General features: G+C 43.0%; 1 protein-coding gene across 1 annotated transcript in view; it reads left to right on the top strand.

Moving 5' to 3' along the window:
• The first annotated feature begins 209 nt into the window (after window positions 1–209).
• pip5kl1 (phosphatidylinositol-4-phosphate 5-kinase-like 1) overlaps window positions 210–20,552 on the top strand; it is a 33,534-nt gene continuing 13,191 nt past the window's right edge. Inside the window, exons 1-5 of the mRNA XM_028602162.1 lie at window positions 210–275; window positions 1,772–1,981; window positions 12,617–12,667; window positions 12,776–12,930; window positions 13,344–13,468. Of these exons, the coding sequence (XP_028457963.1) occupies window positions 210–275; window positions 1,772–1,981; window positions 12,617–12,667; window positions 12,776–12,930; window positions 13,344–13,468 (607 nt within the window). The remainder of the gene's footprint in view (window positions 276–1,771; window positions 1,982–12,616; window positions 12,668–12,775; window positions 12,931–13,343; window positions 13,469–20,552) is intronic.

Raw genomic sequence — 20,552 nt, 5'->3', positions numbered from 1 at the left:
TCAAGACTTTAAATGCATCTAGAAGTGTAACAAAGACTGCTTTTAAAAATGCACACAGGGCAGAATTAGTGGATGATTATTGGACATAAATTGTGAGGTTCAGATCCTTCAAATATAGACGTAATTCTGGGGATACTGGGCTGCAGTGGGTAGAGGAGAGACCAGCTCAGACCCACGGTCAGAAGGCTCTTGATTTTTGGTCTGCTGAGATGAATTTTGTCTACAATCATAAAATCCACATGGAGATGGAGGCTGCTGATCCAGGTTTTAATCATGTAAATATGCTTAAACTATTTTACTGTCCGGCTGTAGATGACTTGTACACCTGTGCAGCACCTGTGCACCTTTGTAAAGCTAAAGCATCTTATATATATAAAATAACAATAATATACAATAATGTGTCCTCGTTTTACTGCTAGTGTGCAGAGTGTGGTTTCTTGAATTTTTTTTAAAGAGGCTGCTGTGCGATGTAAACAATAAGGTTATCTGCCATTGCTGTAACACCACACAATGGCGCTAACACACAATCTGAAAGAAGGAAGTTACACTGCCCCTCTGAACATTGTTTCATTGCGATCATCTCTCATCCCGGTCGCTGTTCAACTCGCTACTTCAGGCTGCAGTCGATAGTCTACATGGTGGATCATTTGGGGACAATGGCTGGAGAGCTTGCTTGTCTTGTTATTAAACAAAATGTCAAATTATATTTCCTGATTTTCAACCGTACACAATGTTATTGACGTTGAAACTTGCCAGCATAGCGTTGCTAAGCGTGGAAAGTCATATCTAAGGTCTGTCCTATTTACTGAACAACGTTTGCATTGCATAAGAACCTTATTGGATAGGAATGATTGTTCCAGGTATTTGTCAAAATCCTCAGGTGTGACCAGAGAAACAGAGTTATTGTTTGAAAAAACTTTAGATTTTGGTCATAAAACGCAATGAATGGTCCCAAAAAAATGTTTTATTTGGAAGTGACCATGGTATAAGCAGGTTAATGCCCTTTAAGGTTTCCATTGTCAGGAATTAATGGACTTCATGGCAATTACATTGGGGGCATTAATTCCAACGTAATTGCCAACTATTTTAATAGTTGATTAATCGGTTTAAATCATTTTTATGGAAAAAAGGTAAAAATTCTTTGATTCCTGCTTCTTAAATGGGAATATTTCTAGTTTCTTCACTCCTCTTTGACAGTAAACTGAATATCTTTGAGTTGTGGATAAAACAAGACATTGGAGGAAGTCAATTTGGGCTTTGGGAAACACTGATCGTCATTTTTCACGACCAAACAACGAATCGAGAAGAGAATCAAGAGATTATTCAACAACGTAAATAACTATTATCCAGTCCAAAAGTGCATATAATTGATGTGTAATAGTTTATAGACGATGGAGCTTTATAGCACAGAGAAACGGACACTAACTAATGTGATATTATTGTACTTTTGCTGTTTGTTTCTTCATTTACTGTAACAAATGTAGACATAGTTGAACATTTATAATGTGTTTTAATGAAGAGATGTGGTAGTTGAAGGAACCACAGCACAGCCCATGAGGCTATCATGCCTTGGTGTTGTTTTCCATAGTTACCCTGTTAAAGACTCAACTGACAGTCAGCTGTCTTTTGTGTTTGTCATTGGCCTCTCTGGCCTCTATTTACTCTTTGATTTCTTTCTGCTTGAGCTTTGAAAACCTCTCCTGTGTTTACAGTAGCAGGTGAAGGCACAGAAGTCATACCTTTTGGATTTGTGTATTTTTCTGTACCCCAGATGGAGATGTCAGCAGCTGCAGGTAGCCTGAGAATGTCTGGTCACCGTCAGCGCTCGGTGAAGAGGAGGAGGTGGGGAGGTTTGAGGCAGCAGTGGAAGCTTCTGGGCTTGTTTGAGATCGATCAGCAGCACGAGTTCTACAGCCTGACCTGCATGATGAAGGAGGGATTGGCAGCAGCCACCCAAAACACCACTGACAATGCACCTACAGTGAGTACTGGTCAGCAGAGGCACCATTTTAATCACCTATACATATGCACATTCAAAATTCAAATCTAACCACTTAGTATGCAAATGGAAATGTAGTTTTATTTAGGATCATAAGATTACCGACAGAGCTTCACTTTTACTGTACGAGTGTATCTGTGTGTGTGAGTGCATTAAAACATAATGCAAGTTTCAAACTAAATGAATCTAAATTGAATACACGAAAAATAAATATGTTTTAATGGCTTGTAGCCTACTCCAATGAAAAGATGAAAATGAAATCATAGAAAACACAAAAACACACAAACAGGTTAACATTGTGATATTGACTAGTTCATCTTAGCCTTCAATAGTCTCACATTGCCAGCTTTATAGAATAAGGTCTGGCTACACCACACATACATTCCAGGATATGAAAAAAAACTCTCTTGGTTGTTTCCATTTCTTTAAACCAATCACAATTGTCTTGGTAACTTCCGGACGCAGTGGCTATGGCGCTGCAAAATAGTCTTGGGAAGGAACTTGTTTTGATGGAACTTTTGACGCAATACAGTAACGTTAGCTATTTAAATTAGCCAGATACATGGTTAAAAGTAATTTGCAATTTGTGTCGCAGTGTGAAACTCATAATAAAAAACTTAATGTGTATACCATCTTACTATGGAGAAAATATTTATTCATAATTCAAATTGAAAGTCCAAAGAGAAATTGAAAGTCCAAAGGGAAAACAAAGCGAGATCAAATTAAAAATATTATTATTTTTTAAATTTTCCATTTGGCTTTGGCTTTTGAATTTAATATTTGGCTTTTGAATTTCAATTTATCATTGGCTTTTAATTTTCATTTAATATTTGGTTTTTGAATTTCAATTTAACATTGGATTTTAATTTTAATTTAATATTTGGCTTTTGAATTTCAATTTAACATTGGATTTTAATTTTAATTTAATATTTGGCTTTTCAATTTCCATTTAACATTGCCTTTTCATTTGGACTTGACACATGTCAATGTAAATGAGGAGGCGTGGCCCAAAGGCTGGTGGGAGGGTCTGAAACCAAAGGGGTGCAGAGGCTCCATGTTGGAGAATAGCGCGGACACGCACCTCACACCGCGCGCACCACCCGGAAAAAAGGGAGAGAAAGAAAAAGGAGAGGTGCTCCTCAGCAGTAAGCTCCCCCTGCTGCTCATAAGGTGCCTCTGCACCCCTTTGGTTTCAGACCCTCCCACCAGCCTTTGGGCCACGCCTACTCATTTACATTGACATGTGTCAAGTCCAAATGAAAAGGCAATGTTAAATGGAAATTCAAAAGCCAAATATTAAATGAAAATTAAAATCCAATGTTAAATTGAAATTCAAAAGCCAAATGAAAATTAAAATCCAATGTTAAATTGAAATTCAAAAGCCAAATATTAAATGAAAATTAAAAGCCAATAATAAATTGAAATTCAAAAGCCAAATATTAAATTCAAAAGCCAAAGCCAAATGGAAAATTTAAAAAATAATAATATTTTTAATTTGATCTCGCTTTGTTTTCCCTTTGGACTTTCAATTTCTTTTTGGACTTTCAATTTGAATTATGAATAAATATTTCCTCCATACCTTACGCACAGGTTAGGGCAACACAAAAGTGCTTTACAGATGACAGAAAATAAGACAAACAATGAAGTAGTAAAAAAAAAAAAAAATAGGTAAGAGACAATAACAAACAAAACAGATAAGAGGCAAGAAACAAATAAATAAAACATGAATGCAATAAAATAAAAAATTGCCATAAAACATACTAATCAAAAGCCAGGCTTAAATGGTAGGTTTTAAGTTTATGTTAAAATATATCAAACCTTTCAGCTGCTCTCAGCCTCATCTTGTGCCAGAGGAGCAGAAGGGCCTTCCTGGTTAATTTATTGTAAGCATGTCAGAAAAATAGGCTGGTGCAAGAACATGAAATGCTTTAAAGATAAGAAAAGTAAGTAAAATCAATTTAAAATCAATAGAAAACTGGGAGGCAATTAATACAAGGACTTTTAATGTAATGTGTCCTCTCCTTCTGGGCTTAGTCAGCACTCGGGCACCAGAGTTCTGAATCAGTTGTAACTGATTTGTAACTTTTTTCGGGTAGACCAGACAGGAGAGCATTACAATAGTCTAGCCTGCTGGAATTAAATGTTGATTATGTTTATCCCAGATTATGAGAAGCAGATTTGGTGACATACCCCACATTAGTTTAGGTTAGGTAAGTTTAGGTCTGCGTCAAAGTTTCTTGTTCTACAAAAGTGAATGTTATGGCTATTTTCTCTCTCTGAGTCACACAATTGATTACTAAAAGTACTGTTTTATCCTGGTTACACTGTAAAAGGTTTTGTAACATCCAGGCACTAATATCTAAAATACATTTAAAAAGAGCGTCATCTAAAAAGAGCACCAATTGGTAATTGGTTGCTTTCCTCCTTCATGTGAAAATGCCACAGCTGAAAGGGAATCCCCTTCTAAACAAGGCCTTAACATAAACATGGTATGTGGTATGCAATGTCCACCGTGCTGCTGCTGAATGAACAGTCACAGAGCAGTTCAACACACAGCCGTGTGCTGCTGCTTCACCCTAATCCCAGTCAAACACACTGCTGACTCAGCCGGCTGATGCATAACTGTCCTGTCTGTTGTGTTGTCTCTGCAGTGTCCCAAAAACAACACACACACACACACACACACACACACACACATGCACACATACGTACCTTTTACGTAGAACATACAGTGGCTTGAGAACCATTCTTTACCCTTCACTTTTCCCATATGTTGCTGTGTTAAAATAAATTAAATATAATTGATTAAATGTTTTTTGCCATAAATTCACACACATTGTCTGATAATGACAATAATGACGGAAATTTCATTTCTGACCATTTTATTCGGCATTTTACACCAACTCATCAGTTTTTTTCCATCTCTTTATGGACTTGGCTTTGTGCAGGCATTGTACGCTTTAGCATTGAGATTTCCCTTCACTTTTTGTTTGAACAAATCTTTGTCTTTTTAGGAACAACATATACAGAGAATATGGATGAATAGACTTAGACTTAGACTTCTCTTTATTGATCCCTTTGGGATGACTCCCGCAAGGAAATTAGATTTCCAGCAGCAGATTTTAGCATCTTACAAAACACTCTTTAAATAGAAAAAAGATATAGTATAAGAATAACAATAAACTTTTAGCTAAATATTTTTACAAAAATAAACAAACAGTAAAACAACAATAAACTACAGATAAATAAAGATAGATATATAGGTATATAGGACTGTGTATGGTATTGTGTTATTATACAGTTAATAAATAAATGAAATTTACCATACATTAGCAGTTAAGAGCAGTTAGAGTGTCCAGGTATGTATGTGAGTAGATTATTAATAATTTATTGCACAATGTTCTGTTCTGTCCTCTTTACCCTATTTCCACCTATTTCCTCCTCCCCCCGAGTGAGTTGAGTGAGTTGTACAGTATGATGGCATGAGGGACAAAGGAGTTCTTGAGTCTGTTGGTCCTACACTTGGGAAGGAGCAGCCTTCCACTGAACAGGCTCCTCTGGTTGCTGATGACGGTGTGCAGGGGGTGGCTGGCATTGTCAGTAATGTCCAGCAGTTTGTCCAGTGTCCTCCTCTCTGCCACCGTCACCAGTTAGACCAGCTTCATGCCGACCACAGAGCCGGCCCGCCTGATCAGTTTATCCAGCCTGGAGGTGTCTTTCTTGGATATACTGCCCCCCCAGCACACCACAGTGTGGTAAAACATCAGCAGCAGTTTGCTGCAGATGTTGAAAGACCGCAGTCTCCTCAGGAAGTACAACCTGCTTTGTGTCTTTCTGTACAGGTGGCTGGTGTGTGTTGTCCAGTCCAGTTTATTATCCAGCCACAGCCCGAGGTATTTGTAGGATTTCACAGCCTCCACCTCAGCTCCCTCTAGCTGGATTGGTCGCAGTCTTGGTCTGGACCTCCCAAAGTCAAAGACCAGCTCCTTTGTCTTAGAGGTGTTGAGCTGTAGGCAGTTAGTGTGACACCAGAGAGCAAAATCCCCCACCAGACTCCGATACTCCTCCTCTCTGTCACCCCTGATACACCCAACGATGGCTGTGTCATCTGCGTACTTCTGTATGTGACACAGCTCCGAGTTGTAACAGAAGTCCGAGGTGTACAGGGTGAAGAGAAGAGGAGCCAGCACAGAATATGATGACCATTGTTTTTTTTACAGCCATGACGTATGTGACTTAACCACTGCACTCTCATCTGACGCATCCCTCTAATCTGTTATGGTGTGGTGGCCATTTCAGTAGATTTACTCTCTAATGTTGTTATGGAAACACAATAAGCATGGAAACTAAATGCACATTTCCTGCATTACTGCATTACTTCAAATACTAAGTTACTCCTCTACTAAACTAGTATTCTCATGAAATAAAACAATAAAACATTGAGACCATTCAACAAAGCACACTGGATAATAAGAAATTCAACACTGGTTGCTATGGACTCCTTACTAGGCTTCCTCAGTCATTGTATATGCAACCGGCACATACGGGTACTTCGCTACAACTCAAGGCCGCGCCCCCTTTTGGGGGATAGAAAACAGACGTTCCCATAGAAGTCTTTGACGTGTGTTTGGATCATAATTTTGACAAATGTGTGTGGATTTTTTTCTTGTTAAACATATGGTTTGTTTTATACACATGTCTAATGATTATTGTATAACCTTGCCTGAACCTGAGCATTCACGATACCTTAATGAACTAAGCTTGATTGCCGTCATGTCCCCTTCTTCCCCTGTATCAGTAGATCATTGACCCAACACTGATGCTGCATACTGCTAAATGTAGAAATACATATCTGATTAAATCACTATTGTTAGGCTGGGTGTCGTCTGTAATTAATCAACCTGTTATTAATAACCAACTGTTGGATCTATAAGCTGAGATTTAGTTGGAGACGACAGTCTGATGCTGCTAAACTGTTAGCAGCTTCCCACTAAAGCTAACTTTAGCTATCCATTAGTAATAACTGTCACCGGCATCATTTACCACACTGACGTTTCTTATGAGCCTCATATATCAGTGTGAAAGTCTTGATTAACCCGCTACACAACAGTTTCTCTCCTGATGTGACAGGGCGATTCTTCCCTCTCATAGGGAGCCTCGGTGATTCTGGTCTGGTCTATAGCCTGGAGCCAAAGCCCACCTATTTTAGGACATGGCAAGAGGACAAATCAAAGACCAGGGTTTTTGGATGTATTGTTGGTGCAACAAACTACTCAGCAACCTTTCGGCATAGTTATTAATTCAAAACGATTTTTTTAAAGTAAAAGTTTGTCTATGGGGAACGCGGGATTGGCGTGAATCTGTTCAGAGACATTCTATGACGTTGCGCCGGTTGTGCGTATATTTTAGCATAGGTAAAGCTGCCGAAGCTGAACATTATCCAAAACTCTATTTCTCAGACAAGCGTCGATTGGGAGCTTGCATGCTACCACTCCTTCCTTCTCAAATGCCTTGAAAAGGCTGTTTTTTGCACAATTTCACAAATTATCACCAGGACCTCCCGGCTTAAGGGATGTCAGCGAGCTTTGACTTTTCAAAATAAAAGCTTGAGTCTGGTCCGCTATGTTTTTGTACGGTGTTGTGTATGTTTTTGAACTAACAGTACGGCAATCATGCTAATAAATACAATAATTTTTTCAGCAGTTACAACACGATGGAGCTAGCAAAGCAGTTTTGTGTTTAAATGTGCGAGCGGGATTTATTCAGTTTGGGAAATCCCACCGCCTCTTAAGCTACAGCTCAAATTGTCTGGCTGACAAAAAAAGGAGGGACCCATCTGCCTCTGCATTCATTGGATAGACCTACAACCAATCAGAGCAACGGAACTCAACTCAACTATCAACAGAACTCAACACTGTGTATTGTCTCCATAGCAACCACTGTTTACACAATGCATTCGTTCTAACTTCCGACTTTTAGACTTTTTTGAAGCTGGATATATCATTTGTTGCGTGTAAATATAAATGTGGATCACGTTAGTGGTAGTGACATGCTCGCTACAGTTGCATTTCTAGAGATGACTCGGCGAAAACACATTTTATTTCTCTGATTCACGGCTTTGTTCTAGCGCCGCTGGGCGCTCCCTCTCTTCAGTCTCTCTCTATCTCGCTCCACCATATAACGCTACCGTGCTTTCGGGTAGTTGTTGAGGCTCCGCCGCTGAGGATTTTAAAATGAATGCGCTGTCGATATCGTCTGTAAAAAGACGCGATGGTGGAATCTACACATCTCAATTCTCCAGCGGCAGCCACCTGTTGTAAACAAATTCAACCCAAGCGTTCTTTGGTGACGTGGTTGATTCTGTTACTGTTGATCATCTGTCTGACAATTTGATTGGTCTGAACAGATCCTGTTCGGGCAATAATTGCTCCTCAACGGAGCAAGTCCAGACCGAACTTCACAACCTTGAATGTTGTGGGCGGGGCTAAGTTCGGCTGGCATCCAGGCTATAAATATGCACCAAACAACCCACTTTGAAATGTTGCTGTTTTCATGAATACAAAAATTAAAAAAAAAAAAAAAAACATAAAAAAAACATAAAGATGCGAGCCGTCTGGGGACACACATAACCGTGGAGATGATAAAGCCGGAGAGTCAGTGGTTAGTTTATGTGGCTAACACAGTCAACAGTGCGTAACGCAGCTATCGGGATTATTCACCGAGGCTAATGGGGAGGCGTGATGTTTTCCAGCACTGTTTACCGTTTTAGCACCCAGAAACGAGTGCAGCCGTCAGCCAGTGCATGGCTGCACTTGATAAAATAAGGGGGTTGTTGTTGGTGGTGCTGCCTTCTCCCGAAGGTAACGTTAGTAGTTAGTAAATGTAAACATTTGTGGCTGAGGCTGCCATACAAGGTGCCACCTGCTCATCAGAAAAACATTCACACACAGATGGCAAAGCATCGGGAGCAATTTGGGGTTCAGTGTCTTTCCCACTTCAACATGGGACTGCAGGGCCAGGGATCGAACCACTGACCTTCCAATTGGTAGACAACCACTCTACTACCAGAGCCACAGCCACCGTGTGAGCAGGTCCAGGATGGCAAGTGATGGTCCTATGCCTGAAGCTCTCTACGGGGGTTACGTTAGCGGATTTGCCGAACTCGCTGGCTGCACCCTGACTGCTGCTGCTAAAGGCAGAGATGAGAGCCCAGCTGCTCTAAGGCTTTACGGGTGGTTAACAGTAAACCGGTTTGAGTCATGACTCACTCGGATCTTTCACCCATGTCTTTAAATTAACTCATTAATTGCGAGTCTCTAGTATCATTAACTCGAATCAGTTGAGTCCTACTACAATTCAATCTAAAATAATAACAGTGCTACACACAAACCTCTTGCAACATTAGCTACTACTAGTCCTAGCCATCTTAGCTGCCAAAAGTTTTATAACTTACAATTTCGTAGGCAACCACAACTCCGCAAGTCAACTTAAGTGACTGAGTGAGCAGAGACAGTCCGAGATTAGGAACTTCCCGCAGAGCTGGAAACATTGCAAGCTTGCAGACCATGGGACTCATGGGTCGCGCGAATCAACCAGCTGCGTTGTCATGAGTGGATCTGTAGAGCGAGTCAAATCTCTCCTCGAGTCAGGTTTGAAGCAAATCATTCACACAATCCACAACAAAAGCCATTCTTTCACTTCTGAAATAACATACAATGTTGTGCACGTAGCCTAGGCCTACTGTAGGTTTGGTGTATAAATGTAGTATATTAAAATGCAATTAGGTCGAGCAGACAGTCTGAAACATTGCAAGCTCGGTAGACCATGGGACTCATGAGCTCTCGAGTCCTCGAGAAAGTCAATGGAACGCAGCATAACTGGCAGTAACAAGCTCCACCTGGGAGAGACCAACCCCTACTGACTGACGTAAAAAGCGTCACTAACTGTGCACGCACATATGAATTTAGGGCAGGAAAGACGCTAAAGACACTCAGATCCTGCAAAGCAGCAAAACCAAGCGCTTTCATATGGAAGTAAATGGGTTTCATCAGATTTTAAAATTAAAAAACCACTGAAGCACTAAGTATTTATGCATTAATATTATGTATCTGAATTTTTTGCCTCTAAATTTAACTCTTCAAATTTTCAACAACTAATTCTCAACTTTATTTTTCTAAGTTCATAAATTCAGAATCCAAAATTTAACATAAAACAAATTCCATATATCAAATTCAGATGCAAATCACAATGTATTCAACAAATATGTTTTCAACTTCCTCAAATTCAACAGGCCAAATTCAGCTCCAAAATGTAATGTTTAAAATTCAGTTTTAACATCCGAGAACCCAAGGAAAAACAATCGATTATAGAATCTAGATTGGTAGTTTGCCATAGTAGCAGCAGCCAAAATGAATTGCACATTTGCTCTGATGTTGTCGGACTTGAGAAGCTACAGTCTGACGTGACAGCCAGCTGGTAGTGGCTGGCATCGCTTGCTCGCTGGCTGACCAGTGATGCTCATAGACCCTGCCCCGTCAGCTGGAAGTCTGTCAATAGACTCATGGACAAGTTTATTTCCTCAATCGTTTGTTAAAATGACAAAACACAATTATGCATTGTGTGTATGCATGTCAACGAGCAGCGTCTGACAGGGCAGAGACCTCTCTCTTATAACATAACATAACACTTTTATTTAACGAGGGTTGTTGAAAACATTGCTTGCCAAAATCTGCTCAAATCTTTTTATTTACATGAACAGAACAGTTAGTTTTAAGAGGCCTGTTGTCATTCAGGTCTGATAATGCCTCTCTGAAAACTGGTCTGTCTGGTGTACATAGTGTTATGTGGAAATATATTTTTTTTATATTGCCTAGATGTACACTTATAGCCTACATGCCCAGAGACAACAGATGGGAATTATCATTGTGATAGCCTATATCTGGTGCAATACATTCAAGCCAATGAATGAAAATTATAAACTTTGGTGTCTCCCCTTAAGTCTAAATAACATATGCCATTATTTATTATTTACACATAGGCTATGTTAAAGAGAGACCTGTCTCTCTGCCCTTTGAGACGCTGCTCTCCTACTCCTCTGACTCCTTCTCTGGCTGCCCAGTGAGCTCATAAACGTTACGCCCACAATCGCTTGTGGAGCTTTTTAACTCTGACAGGCAGATAACCACAGGTTGCTGTTTATCTTATAATGGATAATTGTGTTTTGTTATTTAAACAAACGATTGAGGAAATAAACTTGCAAGCGATCCCGGCTGCCGCCCTCTGTCTGTCACGTAAGACAGGAGCTTCTCAAGTCCAACAGCATCGGAGCAAATGTGCAATTCGCCATCAATTTTTGTAAAAATTCCCATATTTGAACTCTGCACAGTTGATTTCTCACATAAAAAAGTCTCAGAAGTGAATTTAGTGATGAAATAGCGGACAAAAATTGTAAAAAGTTTCCAGTTGTTGGCTGCTGCTACTATGGCACACTCCCAATCTAGATTCTAGAATCAATTGCTTTTCCTTGGTTTCCCAGATGTTAAGATTTTAAACACTACATTTTGCAGCTGAATTTTGCCTGTTAAAGTTGAAAATATATTAGTTGTATTTTAAAATTGTATTTTGCATCTGAATTTGTTATATTGAATTTCTTTACGTAGAATTTTTGATTCTGAATTTATGAACTTGGATAAAATAAAGGTGAAAATGATTTGTTGAAATTTTGAAGAGTAAAATTCAGATACATAATTTCAATGCATAAATATTCCCATACTTTTCATCAGTGGGTCATTTGTGCAATCACCATTTAACATTCTTTGATAAATAGGAACTTAACAGACAATTAACTAGATGAAAATCTTACGGACAATAACTTTAACAAAAAGTACAGTTATAAGAAGTCTTTTATATTGTCTATAATATGTAGCATAGGCAGTTGGTGTGCTAAATATTTTGTACATGATAGATCAGACCATATTGTGGTCGACAACCAGAAATCACAAGCTCTCTATATATAACCCCGTAATCCAGTGGTTCCCAAAGAGGGAGGCACTTAAACAAATAATGCATGGTTCTGATACTATGCTGTCATGGACAAGTTTGTGAAAGCATTGCCAGGTAAACATGAAGCAGACAATGAGGCTAAAGCAAACACCACAACTACCAAAACAAAGACAAGAAAATACAGAGTGGTGACCACAATTCGATCAACTGAGCCGACTGCCAATCTCCAAGTCAAACTGCATTGTGTCTCGTTGACTGCTTTGCGGAAAAACAATTGTTGTGCACCTCTCTCTCTCTCTCTCTCTCTCTCTCTCTCTCATGGAGAAACTGCTGATCTCAATTCAACTCAATTGAAAATAATTGTATCTACAAAAGCCCTGCAGAAAAAGATTGGGAACAACTAATTTGTTCCCAATCTAACCTAATCTGACATTGTCTCACAGGCATGGGCTCATATAATTATTATACAATGTACATATTTGTTGTGTATCTAAAGTAGTATCTAAATAATACATATGTGATTTATAAATATATATACATTAATGTTAAGCTAAGTTAATGAATAATTAGCCCTTCTTGTTCTCAATGACATCTTCCCTCTTTCTCCTGCTCTAGAATGAGCTGTCAGATGATGATTTCAGATTAAAGGTCACTCAGATTCATAAGGTTGGTGAACGTTTCAATAATTAACAGGACTCAAATTAAATTACTGTGTTGAATGCTTCCACCTGCCTATTTAGTTGCATGTGGATGTATGTGTGTGTGTATGTGTAGGATTTTACAATGGAGACGTTTGCAGGCCCGGTGTTTTCCAGTCTGCGTGGATTTTTAGGAATGACAGAGCAGGAATATCAGCAGTCTCTCTGCTCTGAAAACTGCTACCTCCAGTTCATTAGCAACTCCAAGAGCAAGGCCGACTTCTTCCTGACGTAAGCCCTCACACACCACTAACCACTTACCCTAACCCTAACCCACCAACTCACTCACACACATGATCATTCCTTATTTAAACATTTGTTTTAGATTGAAATCATATTTGCCTAACCATAAGCCCTAAATGTTTCTCTAATCATAACTCTAAACCTAACCCCAACTGTAACCTTAGCCCTAAACCTTACACATTGCACAGGAATAACTCAATTTACACACGATCAATGACAGAGGTGTACTCAGGTGTTCACTGCGGCTATTTAACAATCTAAACTACCTCCAGCCTTTTGTGTTAGGAATTGGTACATCTTTGGCAAAATCTAAACAACTTTTCATTAAAATGATTAGAGTGTGATTTGTTGTTATATTAATAGAATAGAGATCTTCTTACTCTGTGCTTTTGAACTTCTAGAAATGATAAACGCTTCTTTTTGAAGACCCAGAACAAAAGGGAAATCAAATTCCTCCTGTCCAACCTGAAGATCTACATGGAACATCTGAGGAAATACCCCCATTCGTTGCTGGTCAAGTTCCTAGGTACACACATCACACACAGACACACACACTTCCACACAATGACAAATTGTATTTGGCCAAGATATCTAAATGTAACTGGCTTTTCATAGGTTCGCCTAACTGGGTTTTATGTGTTCTCAATATAGTATGTCAGTCCAGTTTCCCCTCCAGAATCCATCATTTGATCCATTACCCAAATCCACCCCGTCTCAATATAATGTAATTCATGGTCTGATTGAGGACACTGGCCACAATGGCAGCCTTCTCTTCCTTTGCACCATATATGAGCAATCACCAATTCTGCAGTCTCTGGCACATTTTACTCCAAATAGCTGACAAAGTCGGAGCAAGGCCGGTCCACAGTGTTAGTGGAGCACATGTTGACCAATACAAAGGCCTCACTGAGGGGCAGGAGGGTCATAGTCTAGGCCAGGGACACGTTGCATAAAGCGATAGAGCGACGAAACTTCTTCCTCTGTGTAACATTTCTGTAATCTGGGAAAGCTTCATGAGCAGCCTGGCAATTTCAGCAGCGTACACCTAAAAGCTTTCATGGGGAGCATGTGGGCAAGCAGATAAACTGGCTTTAAAATAGTCAACTATTTCTTCCCAAAAGCCTGCTTAAGCCCCTCTTTAACTGCTGTATTTTCATACTGCAGCGGGAAGACTGTCCTATAACAAACAACAATGCTGCTTTGCTGTGAGTGGGGAGACTCATCACCAGTTCACAGTAACTGTCAACCTTAAAGGACAATTCCGGTGCAAAATGAACCTAGAGGTTAATAACATATGTGTACAGAGTCGACCGTTCTCTGGGATATGTCTTCATGCTAATCGACTGTGTCTCTAGCTTTCATGTTTACATGCGGGCGCCATCTTGGTAAATAGTCATGACCTGTCGACATCGAACGGTCGACTCGGTACACATATGTTATTAACCCCTAAGTTAATTTTGGCAGGTCAAGGCAGGTCAATCTACTCACCATAGCAAATGAATTCTCCAGATTCTTTTGCTTTCGGCTGGTCTTCATCTCCAAACCACATGACTGCACACGTTCGCGCGCAAAACTGACCCCCAGCTATACGAGAGAAGCTAACTTAAACAAGCCACAACATGAAAATACGGGACTCAACTGTTTATGACATTTGCACATATTAATTAATTTAATCCACCGCTGCTACCAATGTTACTGGCCTTTTATAGGTTCACCTTACTGGGTTTTAGAGTTGGGTCAATTTCTGGTTTCCCTCATCCGGTCCGGTGTATGAGGCTAAACCGGTTTGATTTTATCAAATTATTTAAAAGTAGCCTACATTAGCAACCTTTGCCGACGTCCTCACTAACACTAAATCCAACTTGTATTGCAAGCAGTGTTGGGCAGTAGCATAAACTTAAAGGGGTGATAGAATGATTATATAGGGTATTTCACACTGTTCCTTAAAGGAGAATTCCGGCCAATTTTTACGTTAATCTTGATCGCTATAGCTACGCGAGTACTTTCGATAGAAAAAACCCCGACCCGAATTAGTGCAGGTAACACTGAGAAGCTGCAGCTACGTACTACAAGCGTCCCCTGAGCTAAAACGGCAGTGCTCGGGGCAAGTTTTAGAGTGCCTTTGTGCCTCTTAACAGACACAAAATGCAATTAATATGTCTGTGCCACAAGAACAGGGCCCTTACGTGTCAACAAGATGCGTTTTCAACTCAGACATTATTTAAATTCACCTACCCTGGTCCCTGTCTCGATCCTGCCAGTAGCTAGCTTGCCCTGCTAGCTGATAGCCGTTAGCTGCTAGCTGCCGTTTGGTGAGTGTATTCAGACAGGCTTCTGTGATACTCATCCCAAAAACAATCCACGGAGCGGTGGTGGTGTGGCTATGTCCTCCAGAGGACAGGTTATGTCATGTCTTGAAGTGTATTCCCCCCTAAAAAAAACAATAGTGCGGTAGTAGCTGTTAGCTGCTAGCTGTCCTCCGGTGAGTGTGTACAGCCAGATAGCTGTTAGCCGTTAGCTGCTAGCTGCCGTCCGGAGAGTGTATTCAGCCAGGCATCTGTGCTAATCATCCTAATAAAAATCCACGGAGCGCCCGGTGGGTTGGTGGATATCCTGCATAGGACAGATCATGCCTTTGCAGCGAAAGGTTTAGATTATTTCCCCCTCAAAATAGGTAATTGAGCACTGTAGTGGTTATGACCATATCAGTGACTATGTAACTACATGGAAACGGGATAAACAATGTCTGTGGCTTGCACAGTAATAGCGTTACTGAAGCGTAGCTGTTGCATTGCGCGGTCTCCTGGGAATTCAGTTGTAGCAGAAAAAGGTAAACAGTAATTTGCAGATTGGAGCGTAGTGTGTGTGAAGAGTGAAAAGCGGAGTTCTTTATAACGGAAGAAGCTTGGAGTATGAAGAATATAGCAGATATGCAACACACGGAAGAGCCTTTTGAGTTTGATGGTCATCCTTATTTATTCGAACCAGAGTATACAGACGAAGAACTAGCCTCAAGAGTTGGAAAGAACGAGACTGACAGACAGAGGGGAAACAGGCAGATGAACTTGCTGCTCCAAGCACAAGCTAAAGGTAGCCTTCAGTAACTGGGGGACATAGCCACACCACCGGGCGCTCCGTGGATTTTTATTGGGATGATTATCACAGATGCCTGGCTGATTACACTCACCGGACGGCAGCTAGCAGCTAACGGCTAACAGCTATCTGGCTGTACACACTCACCGGAGGGCAGCTAGCAGCTAACAGCTACTTTTTTTAGCTTTTTTTAGGGGGGAATACACTTCAAGTCGTGACATGACCTGTCCTCTGGAGGACATAGCCACACCACCACCGCTCCGTGGATTGTTATTGGGATGATTATCACATATTGCGTGCAGAGGGAATTTGAAAGACAACCATTTATCCCGCCCCTCAGATTGAGTCCATCCATCCATCCATCCATCTTCGTCTGCTTATCCGGTGTCGGGTCGCGGGGGGAGCAGCTCCAGCAGGGGACCCCAAACTTCCCTTTCCCGAGCAACATTAACCAGCTCCGACTGGAGGATCCCGAGGCGTTCCCAGGCCAGGTTGGAGATATAATCCCTCCACCTAGTCCTGGGTCTTCCCCGAGGCCTCCTCTCAGCTGGACGTGCCTGGAACACCTCCCTAGGGAGGCGCCCAGGGGGCATCCTTACCAGATGCCCGAACCACCTCAACTGGCTCCTTTCGACGCGAAGGAGCAGCGGCTCTACTCCGAGCTCCTCACGGATGACTGAGCTTCTCACCCTATCTCTAAGGGAGACGCCAGCCACCCTCCTGAGGAAACCCATTTCAGCCGCTTGTACCCTGGATCTCGTTCTTTCGGTCATGACCCAGCCTTCATGACCATAGATGAGGGTAGGGCGAAAACTGACCGGTAGATCGAGAGCTTTGCCTTCTGGCTAAGCTCTCTTTTTCGTCACAACGGTGAGATAGATTGAATGCAATACCGCACCCGCTGCGCAGATTCTCCGACCAATCTCCCGCTCCATTGTCCCCTCACTTTCATGAACAAAACCCCAAGGTACTTGAACTCCTTCACTTGGGGTAAGGACTCATTCCCTACCTGGAGAAGGCATTCCATCGGTTTCCTGCTGAGAACCATGGCCTCAGATTTAGAGGTGCTGATCCTCATCCCAACCGCTTCACACTCGGTTGCGAACCGATCCAGTGAGTGCTGAAGGTCGCAGGCCGATGATGCCATCAGGACCACATCATCTGCAAAGAGCAGCGATGAGATCCCCAGCCCACCAAACTGCAACCCCTCCCCACCCCGACTACGCCTCGATATCCTGTCCATAAATATTACAAACAGGATTGGTGACAAAGCGCAGCCCTGGCGGAGGCCAACCCTCACCTGAAACGAGTCCGACTTACTACCGAGAACCCGGACACAGCTCTCACTTTGGTCATACAGAGATTGGATGGCCCTGAGTAGAGACCCCCTCACCCCATACTCCCGCAGCACCTCCCACAGTATCTCCCGGGGGACCCGGTCATACGCCTTCTCCAAATCCACAAAACACATGTAGACCGGTTGGGCATACTCCCAGGCTCCCTCCAGGATCCTTGCGAGAGTGAAGAGCTGGTCCGTTGTTCCACGACCAGGACGGAATCCGCATTGTTCCTCCTCAACCCAAGGTTCAACTATCGGCCGAACCCTCCTTTCCAGCACCTTGGAGTAGACTTTACCAGGGAGGCTGAGAAGTGTGATACCCCTATAATTGGCACACACCCTCTGGTCCCCCTTTTTAAAAAGGGGAACCACCACCCCAGTCTGCCACTCCTTTGGCACCGTCCCAGACTTCCACGCAATGTTGAAGAGGCGTGTCAACCAGGACAGCCCCTCCACACCCAGAACCTTGAGCATTTCTGGACGGATCTCATCAATCCCTGGGGCTTTGCCACTGTGTAGTTGTTTGACTACATCAGTGACTTCCGCCTGGGAAATCAACGACAATCCCCCATTATCCTCCAGCTCTGCCTCTAACATAGAGGGCGTATTAGTCGGATTCAGGAGTTCCTCAAAGTGCTCCTTCCACCGCCCTATTACCTCCTCAGTTGAGGTCAACAGTGTCCCATCCTTACTGTACACAGCTTGGATGGTTCCCCGCTTCCCCCTCCTGAGGTGGCGAACAGTTTTCCAGAAGCACTTTGGTGCCGACCGAAAGTCCTTCTCCATGTCTTCTCCAAACTTCTCCCACACCCGCTGCTTTGCCTCTTTCACGGCAGAGGCTGCAGCCCTTCGGGCCCTTTGGTACCTTGCAACTTCCTCCGGAGTCCTCCGGGATAACATATCCCGGAAAGACTCCTTCAGTCGGAAGGCTTCCCTGACCACCGGTGTCCACCACGGTGTTCGTGGGTTACCGCCCCTTGAGGCACCTAAGACCCTAAGACCACAGCTCCTCGCCGCAGCTTCAGCAATGGAAACTTTGAACATTGTCCACTCGGGTTCAATGCCCCAGCCTCCACAGGGATGCGAAAAGCTACGCCCGGAGGTGTGAGTTGAAAGTCTGTCGGACAGGGGCCTCCTCCAGACGTTCCCAATTTACCCGCACTACACGTTTGGGCTTACCAGGTCTGTCCAGAGTCTTCCCCACCCCTGACCCAACTCACCACCAGATGGTGATCGGTTGACAGCTCTGCCCCTCTCTTCACCCGAGTGTCCAAAACATACGGCCTCAGATCAGATGAAACGATTATGAAATCGATCATTGACCTTGGCCTAGGGTGCTCTGGTACCAGGTACACTTATGAGCATCCCTATGTTCGAACATGGTGTTCGTTATGTACAATCCATGACTAGCACAGAAGTCCAACAACAAACAACCACTCTGGTTTAGATCAGGAGGCCGTTCCTCCCAATCACGCCTCTCCAGGTTTCTCCATCATTGCCCACGTGTGCGTTGAAGTCCCCCAGCAGAACAATGGAGTCCCCACTGGAGCCCCATGCAGGACTCCAGTCAAGGTCTCAAGAAGGCAGAATACTCCGAACTCCTGTTTGGTGCATATGCACAAACAACAGTCAGAGTTTTCCCCCCACAACCCGCAGGCGTAGGGAGGCGACCCCTCGTCCACGGGTAAAACTCCAGCGTGGCGGCGCTCAGCCGGGTGCTTGTGAGTATCCCCACACCCGCCCGGCGCCTCACACCCTGGGCAACTCCGGAGAAGAAAAGAGTCCAACCCCTATCCAGGAGTATGGTTCCAGAACCAAGACTGTGCGTGAGGTAAGCCCCACCAGATCTAACCGGTAGCGCTCCACCTCCCGCACCAGTTCGGCTCCTTCCCCACAGAGGTGACGTTCCACGTCCCCAGAGCCAGCGTCTGCCGCCCAGGTCTGGTCCGTCGAGGCCCCTGACCTTCACTGCCACCCATGTGGCATCGCACCCGACCCCAACGGTTCCTCCCACAGGTGGTGGGCCCATGGGCTGGAGAGATGGGAGCCACGTAGCTTGTTCGGGCTGTGCCCGCCGGGCTCCGTGGCAAACCCGGCCACCAGGGCGCGCCCGGCGAGCCCGCCCGTCTGGGCCTGGCTCCAGGCGGGGCCCCGGGCTTCCTCCGGGCAGGGTCACTCCATCTCTGCCTAGCTTTTTCATTGGGGTTTTTGAACCATTCTTTGTCTGGCCCCTCACCTGAGACCACTTTGCCTTGGGAGACCCTACCAGGAGCACAAAGCTCCAGACAACACAGCCCTCAGGTTCACAGAGACACACAAACCTCTCCACCACGATAAGGTGATGGTTCACGGAGAGGTCAGATTGAGTCACACAAACCAAATGCTTCATTTAACACTTCTTTTTACTCTCTCCCGCTCTTCCTGCCCCGCTCCTTTCTCCTAGCAGGGGTATTCAGTAGGTGAGGCGCGCCTCCCCTGGGCGATGCAAAAGAGCCACATGGGAGGTGCGACCAAGGGAGTAAGCTTCGCTTCAGAACTCAAACCTCCTATGGCGCCATTTTGATACTACTAAGCGATCACCCCTCATTAGCATTGCATTGACTGCCATTCATTTTGACGTCACTTTGACAGCGAATAACTTTACATCTGCGTTTAAAGACTCTATTTGTCCGTTGTTTATTTCTAAAGAAACATAACAATGTATAAAAGGCTCACGTTATGGCTCCGTAGCAGACGTTTTTGTAAAAATAGGCTAATGATTGTGTCATAACCTAACTAACATAATAGAGGAATTACCGTATAGTACAGGAGAAGCTTGCAGGCAGTTTCGACTTACATTAGCTGTTTAGGTTTAATTACTAATGTTATAGCATTTTAGTTATAATAATAATAATAATTAGCCTGTGCCTATTTTATCTCCTTACATATACCTACGCTCTAGTTTATATATGTCAATGGGTGCGACACGCGAAGAAAAAATATCTGTATGCAGCTCTATTTATATCAGTAGTTGTGCATGTGTGTATTAGCTTTAAAATGCGTTGTTTCCTTGTCCCAAATCAACAGAAGTCAGCATTAAGGGAGGAGACAGGACCCAGCAAAAAACTTAGGAAATATGATTCTGAGTTAAAGTTAGGTTTCACCTTGTCGGGGTCCGAGGCTGCACCTCTGCCTCAGT

The sequence above is a fragment of the Perca flavescens genome, chromosome 16 (genome assembly GCF_004354835.1).
Source record: "Perca flavescens isolate YP-PL-M2 chromosome 16, PFLA_1.0, whole genome shotgun sequence".
In the NCBI taxonomy this organism is placed as follows: Eukaryota; Metazoa; Chordata; class Actinopteri; order Perciformes; family Percidae; genus Perca; species Perca flavescens.
This window is presented reverse-complemented; position numbering and strand designations above follow the sequence as displayed.